General features: G+C 35.5%; 1 protein-coding gene across 1 annotated transcript in view; it reads left to right on the top strand.

Moving 5' to 3' along the window:
- lrp1aa (low density lipoprotein receptor-related protein 1Aa) overlaps nt 1–13,121 on the top strand; it is a 212,171-nt gene that overhangs the window by 70,836 nt on the left and 128,214 nt on the right. Inside the window, 1 exon segment of the mRNA XM_048172233.1 lies at nt 1,815–1,952. Coding sequence (XP_048028190.1) covers nt 1,815–1,952 — 138 coding nt within the window.

Here is a 13,121-nt window from a genome sequence, read left to right as displayed (position 1 = left end):
GTAGAAGAAGGATCCGGGTACTGAAATGGCCAGTCTGCAGTCCAGATCTTTCACCCATAGAAAACATTTGGCGCATCATAAAGAGGAAGATGCGGCAAAGAAGACCTAAGACAGTTGAGCAACTAGAAGCCTGTATTAGACAAGAATGGGACAACATTCCTATTCCTAAACTTGAGCAACTTGTCTCCTCAGTCCCCAGACTGTTATAAAAAGAAGAGGGGATGCCACACAGTGGTAAACATGGCCTTGTCCCAACTTTTTTGAGATGTGTTTATGCCAAGAAATTTAAAATCAACTTATTTTTCCCTTAAAATGATACATTTTCTCAGTTTAAACATCTGATATGTCATCTATGTTGTATTCTGAATAAAATATTGAAATTTGAAACTTCCACATCATTGCATTCTGTTTTTATTCACAATTTGTACAGTGTCCCAACTTTTTTGGAATTGGGTTTGTATTTTTAGTTTAAAAGTGTAGAGCACAAACAGAGCAGAATTCCAGATATCAACCTACCAATATAATTGACTGAAACTGGGATATGAGAACATATTTTAACAACCAGGAAAAAAACATACACGCCAGCTCCACACGCCTCGATAGAAACCCGTGTCATAACTTCATAAAGCCGTGACTTTGTGTGTTTGTACTGGCGCTGTATTGATGATCTCATCAGAAAGCTAGACATTCAGGGAACATTTATTGTTTCAAACTCTGCTGTGTTGCGTAACCTTTCGGCAAAAACACATTCGCTCATTTCTGGTCAATAATTTGGAGACTTTTGGTGTTTTTCACTCCACGCCCAGTGTTCTGTCCACTCCAGAGCAGATGAGAGCCCAGACACACAAATACAGCTCATCCAGTGACTCAGAGACAAACACATGACTGCACACTTATGGACACAGTCATAATAAAACCATAAACCGGGATATTTAACCAATTGTGTATGAAAGCAAGAAACAAAATCACCACAGAATGATGCATGTGTTACATTAGGTGAATTTTTTTTTCAATTACCACAGTTCCAAAAATAACAGATACCTTGTGTCACCACAGTAAATTGTAGTATTCTTTCAAAATATTTGGTCTACAATATTTTGCCTTGCTCAAGGGCTACTATAATTACAAATTGATTCATTAGAAAAGGTAAAAGTTACGTTTTAGGCGTGTCTGCTTCAGCGGTCTAAGAACGCTCATGTCGATCTCAAAATTATTGAGATAGCCAATCAAATCAAAGAAGGCAAGTTTTACTGTTCATCAAAGATGAGTGTGAATTCCAATGCAAACGATGAAAGAATATGTGTGTAAGAATGTGTAAGCAGCTAAATATTTTTTTTTTTTACAATGGTTTTGCAATTGAAATGTTAAACGACCGACAAATATCCAGTGATGCAAACTCAACTTTATTATCAAATTTCGCCATTTTGAATAGAAAATATGCTATCAGTTACATGATTCATAACTGAATGTGATGAGACCAGAAACATTTCGCATTTTTGACATATTAGACATATGAATAAATGAATGTGTGCATATTTTTTTAAAAATGCAAATAGATTAAATTTAAACTACAATTAGACCTATAACTTTTTTTTACTCTTTATTCCCATAAATCCGTTTTAATCCTTAACTGTTTAATTGCTTTAAAGAAAAAGCAAAAAAAAAAAAAAAACTTTGGTCCCACCAATGTTCAAGACATGGTTACGGCCTTGCAAAATGTTGTCTAGCATTTCAGCATTTTACATGGAGATTTTGAAAGTACTGTGAGTTGTTGAATCATCATCATAATGTGTTTGTTTTCTGCTCTCTTTCAGGTCCTCATAACCGTGTGTCGCGGTGTCCTCCCAATGAGCATCAGTGTCTGGGTTCAGACCTGTGTGTTCACATGAGCAAACTGTGTAACGGCGTCCCTGACTGCACTGACGGAGGAGACGAGGGGCCGCACTGCAGAGGTAACAACTGCACCACTTACTAACATTGCTCACTTGTAAAGTATGTACTCTTTTTGTGAAGAAAAGGTACATACTTTTGAGTGTGTAGCAGAAGAGTTTTGGGACATACTACCACCTTGTAATTGTGTCTTAAACAGAAAACTCTACATAGTCTGTCACTGTCTAGTGACACTGTCACTAGACTGTCAATCATCTTTTCATCTTTTTTTAAACTAGACTGTCAATCATCTTTTCAAAGTTAACATACACTCACATACACATTTCAGTTAATTTAATTATGCTATTCAACAATTCTTCCTACTGTATTGGAGAGAAAAGAAAAAGCACGTTGATCTGCCAGATGTGGGTCTTTCATGCGGAGAACTGGCCGCTTGTTTTTGCATAATGATGCATTTAAGCTCGACATGAAACAGAAGTTGTGCTAGTCTTTTCTTCCCTATTGTGACAAATATCTGAGTGAAATGGCTTCTGGAACAAGAACAAATGTAGGGCAGGGCTTGATTTTGTCTGTGGGGAATTGATTGGATGGTTGTGGTTTGCTTTTGGCTCATGCGAGTGACAGATGCCCCGCCCTTGTCATTAGAGAAGAGATGTCACTGCAAGAGGGAGGGGAAGATATTCTGATTCAAGATTATGAAACATGGATTTTAAAAAACATATGTGCTATAAGAATTTTCAATTTTGATTTCATGGTGACTTTAAAAGTTATTGGCCAAAAGTTTCTTTATAAATGTTTACAATGTTGTTGCAGATTAAATAAATACTTTTCATCAGTCTCGATATTGATCATTATCACTCAAATTCCTCTCTAATTCACTGTCAGTCTCGCACATCCACCTTTTTTATGACTTATGTTTATAGCACAATGGCTTGTGTTTGCTGTTAGAGTGTGCATGGATCTGCACTTCAAATTTTCACTGGACAAACACAAACAAAATGCAGTCATGCTAGAAATTAAGTCCTTAAGAAGTTTCTGAATTTCTACATAAATCTGATCTGCATTGTGATTATATCTTTCTATCAATAGAATTCAATAGCACACAAATCTGTGTATATTTTCTCTTATTTATCTCCCAAAATGATGCAGGAGTAAACATCATTCCTGGAGAAATATATGAACCTCCAGGATTCTCTATCCATTTAAAAACATAATTGGATTCAGGCATTTCTGTTATTTTAGTGGTATAAATCTGGTGTGAATTTAGCAGAAATCAAAAGTTTAGCAAAATCTGGACCTCATCACACCTGTTTGTGGAAACTGCCATGCCTTAATCAAAAGTTACTGACAAAAATGTATTACTACTCACAAGGCTGGAACAAAGTTAGGGAAGTATTTATAAAGAGTTTGATGTCCATCATTAGATACTGTACAAAGAGAAGAGATTCAACACCATCTCTTCCTCTATCGACGAGTGACCACAATATTCCAGGAGGTCACAAAGAACCGCAGGGTAACAAGGATCTACAGGTGTCTCTTGCATTGGCTAAGATTCATAAGGCTATCAAACAAACACTGAACATGAATGATGTGCATAGCAGCAAGGAGGAAGACATTTCTTTCCAAGAAGAACATTTCTGTATTAAGATTGCCAAATACCACATGGATGAGCCAGAAGACTATTGGAAAAATGTAATAGATGATAGATTCTTAATAGATGAGTCCAAAGTAAAAACATAAAAAAAGTTTAAGTTTGAATAATCAACATTCAATTTGGCAAAAACCACACATGCGTTCAATAATAGCAACCGTGTCCCAACTGTAAAGCACAGCTCGCGGTTATTTGGTTTAAATAATTCTGTTCTTTGCTTCCTTTGGACCAGGACAGAGTGCCATCATTGATGAAACTATGAGTATCGAGTTATCTGAGAAAATTCCACAATAGAAGGAGGAATGGCCCAACATTCCTCCAGTTGTGATTTTCCCCTCCAAACAAGTTAAAGGGGTCATGAATTTTATATTATGTTTCTGAAGGTTAGCTTATGATGTTAGCAAAGATTTTTGGTGCCAAAAAAGTTCAAATATTTGTAAAAATGAGATTTTCCATCCTCCTTTTCCACTCTCTGTCAAAGAACACTACGTTTCAAGGGGCGTTACTTTCAGAAACACAAGTAAACACCAACTGACATGATATCCCAAAATGCGCATAAAAATAGGTAGTTGGAAAAATAGCTAATGACACACTTGGTCTCTTAATAGCGTTAAACATTTGATGAGCAAAACAATCTTTTTGCACTCAATCATTGTATGATTCACTCAACTGATTTGTTCAAAAACACTAATATATTCAGGAACTGATATATTTACTACTGATGCACAATGGTTAATCCTGCTTTGAATTGGTTTGGAATTATTTTATAAATACACAAATTAACTGGCAATATTGTATCCTAAGTGTACGTTACTCAGTATTAACTTCTTGTTTATTAAATGGTTGTTAAAAAAACAAAAAAACAATATCACACTCACACATGCTGCTGGTTGGAACATTAGCACCCTTAAATACAAAGTTTTATGACTTTTTTATTTGAGGTTTTTATGTAGGTTTTTTATAGGACGGGTGAAGATCTGGGGCCGTGTTCACAAAACATTTTATCTTACCACTAAGAGTTCATCTGAATGGCAGTAAAAGTTCTTAGTTAAGAGTTTTCTCTTTTCTGCTGAGACCAACTTTTACTAGTGAATAGAGAAGCTAAGAGTAAAGGCGGGGTTAACCTCGTTGCTATGGACTATGCACACAGTGATTGGCTGATGGGGGAGGAGTCTCTGTAAGCGATTTAATCATAGAAATATTGTAGAATGAGGTATCATGTTGCCATATTCAAATAAAGATTTTAAAATAAAAATGTTGCCATATTGAAATAAAGGTTTAAAAATGTAGGCTAAATGTCACTAACAAAACTATGTCTAAATGTTTGTGTCTCGAGAGAATGCAGAATTCAAGTTCAGTTCAATTCAATTCACATTTATTTGTATAGCGCTTTTCACGATACATATCATTTCAAAGCAGCTTTACAGAGAATGCATGTCAACATTACAATTTAAAGAATGCAGTTAGCAAATAATGTAATAATTTAGGGAATTAATTTACAATCACTGTCTTCTTAAGAGGCTGGATCCAAACTGAAGCTGATGTCCTCTCTAGTCACCTCGGGACGGGTGTAAAACAGAAAAGCAAATGGAGAATAATTAGCGTATCTGCTGTTCATAACATTAAGCAAAGATAGTCATGTGCAATTGATCTGATATGAGATGCATTATGTGAATGCTTGGCTAAAGAGATGCGTCTTTAATCTAGATTTAAACCTGGGTGAGCGAGTCTGAGCCCCGAACATTATCAGGAAGGCTATTCCAGAGTTTCGGAGCCAAATGTGAAAACGCTCTCCCTCCTTTAGTGGACTTAGATATCCTAGGTACAACCAGAAATCCAGAGTTTTGTGATCTTAAAGAGCGTGAAGGATTGTAGGGCAATAGAAGATCGGTTAAGTACACAGGAGCTAAACCATTTAGAGCCTTATAGGTCATTAGCAATACTTTATAATCGATACAGAACTTTATAGGTAACCAGTGTTGAGATGATAAAATTGGTGATATATGATCATATTTTCTTGACCTGGTAAGAACTCTAGCAGCTGCATTTTGTACTAATTGTAGCTTATTTATTGAGGAAGCAGGACAACCAGCTAATAATGCATTACAGTAATCTAGTCGAGATGTCATGAAAGCATGAACTAACTTTTCTGCATCAGAAATAGATAACATATTCCGTATCAAAGGACAAGTTGCTGTCTAATATAACACCCAGGTCTTTAACTGTCGAGGATGGAGTAACAGCACATCCTTCTAAATGCAGATTGTAGTCTGAGAGATTCTGTGTACAGGGTTTTGGTCCAATAAGTAATACTTCAGTCTTATCTGAATTTAATAGAAGAAAATTACTAGTCATCCAATGTTTTACTTCTTTAACACACTCTGTCAGATTGGATAATTTAGAGATTTCATCTGGTTGTATTGAAATATATAACTGAGTATCATCGGCATAGCAGTGGAAACTAATTCCATGTTTTCTTATAATATTGCCGAGTGGCAACATGTATATTGAAAATAGCAGAGGGCCTAACACAGATCCTTGCGGCACTCCGTAATTTGCTATCGTTATCTTAGATTTTTCCCCGTTTATATAAAGAAAATTGTGAGGTCTGATAGGTACGACCTAAACCACCGTAATGCCTGGCCCTGAATACCAGTGTAATTTTGTAGTCGATCTAGGAGTATTTTATGATCTATAGTGTCGAACGCAGCACTGAGGTCAAGTAACACTAGTATTGAGATATAGCTTTGGTCAGAAGCTAGAAGTAAGTCGTTTGTCATTTTAACGAGCGCAGTTTCTGTGCTATGATGAGATCTGAATCCTGACTGAAATTTTTTATTACTCCACCACCTGCGTGACATCATTAACCAACATGGTTAAACGACAGGTTTGTGACAATATGGTTTGGGGAAACAGTCATGACTAGCTAGTTGATTTGTTCAACGATGCATCATACTATGGTAGTTTAGAAGCGAGTTACGCCGTTGTACGGGAAACGCACCCCAGCTCGAGAGGAGGTATATATACACAGACGAGAGCCGACTCACCTATAGTTACCTCAACAGTTTTCTGCATCCCTTCGCCATCCCGCTCCTGGGGATATGGGGAGAACTCTGGATTTGTTCTAAATTCCAAGCTCGGAGCCTTTGATCCCCTTGGACAGCACGACAAATAAGCTTAATATATTTTTTTACTCTATTCGATCATTTGTAAGTATAAACTCACGAAAACAACTGCCACAGGCAATGGGACATTATTTATTTATTTAGATAAGATTTATTTTGGTGTCTCATTGTAGATTCAAATCTATGAATCAAAATATGTATTGCATTTATGAAGAAAAGGTTCAGCACCCAAGGCTCTATCGCTATTGCCTCAATGGCGTACATTGTCTTTGGGCAGATTGGCAGCAATGGTCATTATGATCCTTTGTGATTTTGTCTTAGTGACTTAAGGAGTCCTCTTGACTACTCCTAACATTTCACAGATTTAGGAGCTATTTTTTGCTTTGTGAAATACTCTTTGAGCAAAAATTTAGTCCTAAAATTAGGACTGACACTGCCATTATTTTTAAGAGTTTCTCCTAAATCGGCAAGTTAGGAGCTACTTTTAGACTTAAGATGTTTTGTGAATACAGCCCCAGATCTCAATGTAGGTCAAATAGTGTATATAAGGAAAGGAAAAATCTTTATTGGTTCTGATGGGCTTTTCAAATGCAGTTAACCTCGATTACCTTCTGTCTATTTTAGCTTCACCCCATATGCACACACTCTCTCTCTGACACACACAGCTGTAGTGACTCTTTTAGGGCATGAATCTAGCGGGTGATCTCCAGTGAGGTGACACAAACCCGTCTGGACATGAACACACAGGCGAGGTGATAGAGGACAAGGAACCAGAACACAACACCCTACTGAAACCTGGAGAGATGCAGATAGAAAACTGAGTTAAAAGATTTATTCTAGGTTAATTACAATTGTTAGATCATCCAATTAAGTATTACTGCCATTTACAAGATTGGCATGCTTTACACCAGGTTTGAGGTCAGGGACAACAAATGACACTGGTTGCTGTGTGTCTTGTGACTAAAATTCTTATAACTTCAGAAATCTTGGAATAAAGGACCATTGTATGGATCACATTTTATTGTATGTTTTTGTTATTTTTTATACTTAAGTTGGCGGTTAAAAACACTCTCCAATTGTATGGAAAAGAACAGCTGCAGTTTTATATTTCTTTAACACCCTAGTTTCATTGTTAAATATTCATAAAAAAAACATTTTATTTTTTAATGTAATACACATTTTACCACAGTCCTACTCCAAGTACCTGTAGCTTTACACCGTTCGATGTGTCCAGTTTTTTATTAATGTTTGTTTATTCGCTGATGTCGCCATCAAAGCTGCTGATTTTCCGTGGCGACTTCTCTCTCATCTCACAGGTCTGTCTGATAAGATACAAGAGCACTGGCTGAAATATCATCAAATAAAGATTCACTCTTAAGGAATTCATGGTGTTTCGTGAGTGTGCATTGATGAGAGAAGTGTGAAGAGGGATTAGCGGTCTTATGCTCTGTACTGAATGCACACGTGACCTGAAATATCACCATTCGCAGAATGTTATTTGACCTTCTGTGTGAATAAACATCATTCTGTCTTGTTGAGTGTTGGGCTTTACCACGGTCCTACACAACACATACATAAACACATCTAGATTAATAAATGATTTAATGGTTTTTGGAGTAACTAAAATGTACTGATGGTACTAACATGTACATTTCTCAGTAGCTTTGACGTTTTCAAAGTCCTATTCAAATACACGCTCTGGTATGTATTTTTACGACCCAGTCGCATTACGAAAGTAAAATGGATTGTTAATGTCGTTTCATGTTGTTTGGTTCATCATGAATGGCTTTTAGCTTTGTAAACTGCGGTTGCACAGTAGCTTCCCAATACTGTTCAATGGCAGAAGCAGTGATTTCAAACTGCTTCACTTAATGCTGTGCATTTTCTTCAAATTTGAATTGAAACATGCTATTAGCTCTGCACGGCTCCATGTATGAGGCCACGTGTCATTTTAGATACTCGATGCAGAGTCAGTCATTGAAACTGAAGACTATCCGATCTGACCTTATATCTTGAGGAACGGTGAAACAGTCAACAGTTCACTGGTCAGCAGAAGGTGCATTAGTCAGGAAAACTAGAACAGACATTACCATCTCAGAGCTTGATGTTTGAAGCCAGTCTGTTACAGACAAATGGGTCAATGACGTGACAGTCATTTTTTTGTCCAAAGGCCTTAATAATAATAAAAAACAAAGATATGACATCCAAAGTATGCAAGGCAGTACAACTTGATCTATTTTATTGAATCCAAAAGGTTTTAATAATATTTTGCTACATATAAAGGTATTTTTAAAGATTTTGAAGTGTCAAAACAATTGACTGTCTTTTTACACTCAATCATTGTATGATTCACTCAACTGATTTGTTAAAAAATGCTAATATATTCAGGAACAGATATATTTACTGATATATTTAACTGATATATATATATATATATATATATATATATATATATATATATATATATATATATATATATATATATATATATATATATATATAAATTCAGTTTAACTGTCCAAAGGCCGATATAGTCATTTCATTTGTGATTAAAATATCTTTAAATGTAATAAATATATATATACACACAGTACTGCTCAAAAGTTTGGGATCAGTAAGGTTTTTAATGTTTTTAAAAGAAGTTTTGTCTGCTCACCAAGGCTTAATTTATTTAATTAAAAATACAGTAAAAACAGTAATATTGTGAAAAATTATTACAATTTAAAATAACTGTTTTCTATTTGAATATATTTTACAAAGTAATTTATTCTCGTGTTGGCAAAGCTGAATTTTCAGCATCATTACTCCAGTCTTCAGTGTCACATGATCCTTCAGAAATCAGAAAAAAAAAGATATATATATATATATATATATATATATATATATATATATATATATTTTTTTTTTTTTTCTCTGGCATCATTTTATAACATAATATATCAACATAGTGCAAAAGGGTATTAAAATGTGTAGAAGTCGTTACTTTGTTATGAGAAAGAATATCCGGAAAAATTAATTTCATTGATGTCATTCATAGTAACTAATATAAAGGGGCCATTTTTGATCAAGTCATGTGGTCAATATCATGTGACAGGATGTGACATCATTCAGGCACCTGCAAAGCACCACATGGTCTTGAAGCAAAGTAACTAACTCTCTTTTAACTATTTGAAAAATTCATGTTTTCACTTGATCATACGCATGTCCCGAAACATCAGGTCATTCGGTACAACCGCTATAAAACATGGAAAATGTTTTAATATTTTAAAAACTTGTACTAAATATAAAATGTTTGATTGTCCTCTTGCTAGCTAGCTAGATATCAGCCTGTTAGCATTGTTTGAAAATATCGTCATTCGGTATAACCAAAAGTGTCATTCGGTAAAACCGAAATTTTGGTTAAACTGACTTTTTTGGTGACAAATTCTGTCCATCTTGTAATAAATGGCAAAAGCAGTGTTAATTGATTATAAAAACCACATAATCTCATTGTTAACACTTAATAAACCTTAATTATATCTCCATTATATTTTTTGACATTTTTAAAAACCTTATTCGTCAATGACCCAAATACAGCATACAGTAATAATCATTCTTCCTACATGATATTTTAATGGAAAAACTTAGTCTTAGGAAAAGTTAGTTTGACTTGATTTGTTAAAAGACCAATATGAGTTTTTCATTTTACATTTATGCATTTGGCATACACTTCTATCCAAAGCTAAATGGATCCAAGATATACAATTTTGACGTCACTGGCAATCAAAATTATTATCTTGGCATTGCTAGTGCTGTTTGAGCGACAGGAACATTTTTCATTTTTAGTATTTATAACAATATCTAGACCAATAGTTGATATAATACCTGTGTAAATATACGATTTAATAGTTTAATTACAGCAAATTAACATAATGAAATGGAAAATGTGTTACACAATGCAAACAAGAAAGGTGAAATGTACAATGCTGGACTGATTTAACTTTATTTTGAGATGTAATTTTTGTGAAAAGTGTTAGGCTCTGTCAGTTGTAACCCATCAGAGTACTTGTTAAGTATACACACTTTACTATAGTGTGGTGAAATGTTAAGTTAAGGCAAAATCCCTGTCAAATTTCTCCTCAATCCTCTTAAGGATTAGCAGTAAAGAACTTACTGCACATGCTTACCCTCATCCACACACATATACCTGCATGCAAATCAAAACACATAATCACTGTCATATGCTTTCTGCTCTATCATATACTGACACTGTCCTAAAACCTAGCGAACCGTCTCGCTGGTACAGGCTGTTGTCTTCTAAAGCAGCATCCCAATTGAAATGGAACCTACTGTAATAAGTGACTGATTTGTAATGCTGTTCATAGCAGCTCTGAGTGCTCTCATTAGCATTTTGTTAAGCTAATGGTGAAGTATTATTCTCTGAACTTTCAAAACGTCCAGTTTTTAAATTTTAATTTTTTATTTTTTTTTGGTTATGTGAACGTTAAGGGAACGTTCCATTTGATCATTCTGCAAAGATTATAGAAAGGTTACTTTTGAATGTTCTCTGAACGTTCTGAAACAAGTAAAAAAAGTTGAACATCTAGATAAATGTTTCGGGTAAAAACGTTCCATGAACGAGTAATTTTTTTTGTGCTAACTTTTTGAGAACATTATTAAAGAGCAGATAACTTTGAACTAATGCTCTATTAACCAGTGTTGCCAAGTCAGCGGTTTTCCCGCGGAATTGGGCTACTTTTACACTGTTGCCACGGGTTGTTTTTTCATGCCCACAGGTTGAATTGACCCAAAATAACATGATATTTAGTCCCTGGAATGCAAATGTGATTTTTACCGTGAGACCCCCCTGAAATGCGATTGGGCCAGTTTTGAGGAGCAATTGGGTGGGTTTTGTTGTGAAAACCTGGCAACCCTGCTATTAACGTCACTGGAAGAACATTTGTTCATAATGTTCCCTGTTAGCTCGGAAAGCTACCTACACAAAGAGCTGTTAGCATATTAGTATAGTTGCTATGAGCTGTTGAAGCAGTTCATCTAGAGCAAGGATGGACAAATTCAGTCCTGAGAGCCACTGTCCTGCAGAGTTTAGCTCCAACCCTAATCAAACACACCTGAACAAGTTAATCAATTGCCCCCAGTCCCCCTAAATAGGGCATTATTTGAGGGAACAGTCATTTTAGTGGTGTCTGAAATCTTAGTGGACATTATTGAGTACACTCATTCAATCCCACAATGCACCACAATAACGAGTGTACAGCGGATGTACGCCTAGAATACCCATAATGCACTGCAATAGTCGCATGCCGAATGAATTCCCGCGTCTTGCCAGAAGATGGCGCCCATCCATCAATCCATTCATTTATTTTACAAACCGTTCGTCCGCAGCATACAGCATAATAAAATACGTTTTTAATTGATTGTTACATTGTTTATCTAAGGTTTATACATAATTTCCATTACATAATTTAGGATAAATCCTTTCATCTTTCTACTGGAGCTGCAAGTTTCAAATGATTATTAAACAGCAAGCACAAACTAAGCAAAGGCGGCTGCCCAGATTCAGCCAAAGTCTTCAGGATTACTAGAAAGCAACAGGCAGGTGAGTTTATATCAGGATTAGAGCTAAACTCTGCAGGACAGCGGCCCTCCAGGACCGACATTGCCCATCCCTGATCTAGAGGCTCATTTGTTTCTGACAGTGTGCTCATATTTGTGGCGTCCCATGAGCTCTGGGAAAGGTGTGTGAGTGTGTTCTTGTGTGAGTGTGTGTTAACATCACTCCTGTTCACCGCCTGCTGAGGTACCAGCTGCTGTTATTTCATTTCAGTCACTCTGTGGTTTGTTAAATCAGTTAAAGATGCCATTTCACAGAATATAGGATTTTTCTAACTGTGTTAAAATAAGAAACTCAAAATTCATAACCAAAGTCCACGCAGATCATTTGTTCAGCAACTCAAACTTACCATCACAATGTACTGTATTAATATGAAGGAATGTTCCATATTGATTTTTTCACAGGTGTTTTACCTGTATTTGTGAATTGTGTTGTTTTTGGGTTAAAAGAGATGTCTGTAAACAGATAATAACCAGTACCTTTTTCACTTTTCTACAGAATTTTTTCTTTTCTTTTTTTCAATGTGAAGTTTGGTGACACACAAAAGTTAGCCAAACATAACACAGCTGATTTATGTAGAAGTCTTAAAGATACAGTAGATCCAAAGCCTGTTTGATTGTAAGACATTTCCGATTGACATTTGATTTGACATTTTAGTTTGCTATGGTGTGTCTCGCTCTGAACATGCATTGTGAAGATCAATGATATCCAGGCTAAAGTGGTCTAAAAAGAGATCCAAGTTCCCTTGACCAGGGTCAAATAAATGCTTTTTAGATTGTTTGTTCAATTTCATATGTATATAGTAAGTTTTTTATATGTGTATCAATGACATGACAGGTCA

This window comes from Megalobrama amblycephala, linkage group LG21 (genome assembly GCF_018812025.1).
Source record: "Megalobrama amblycephala isolate DHTTF-2021 linkage group LG21, ASM1881202v1, whole genome shotgun sequence".
Classification (NCBI taxonomy): Eukaryota; Metazoa; Chordata; class Actinopteri; order Cypriniformes; family Xenocyprididae; genus Megalobrama; species Megalobrama amblycephala.
This window is presented reverse-complemented; position numbering and strand designations above follow the sequence as displayed.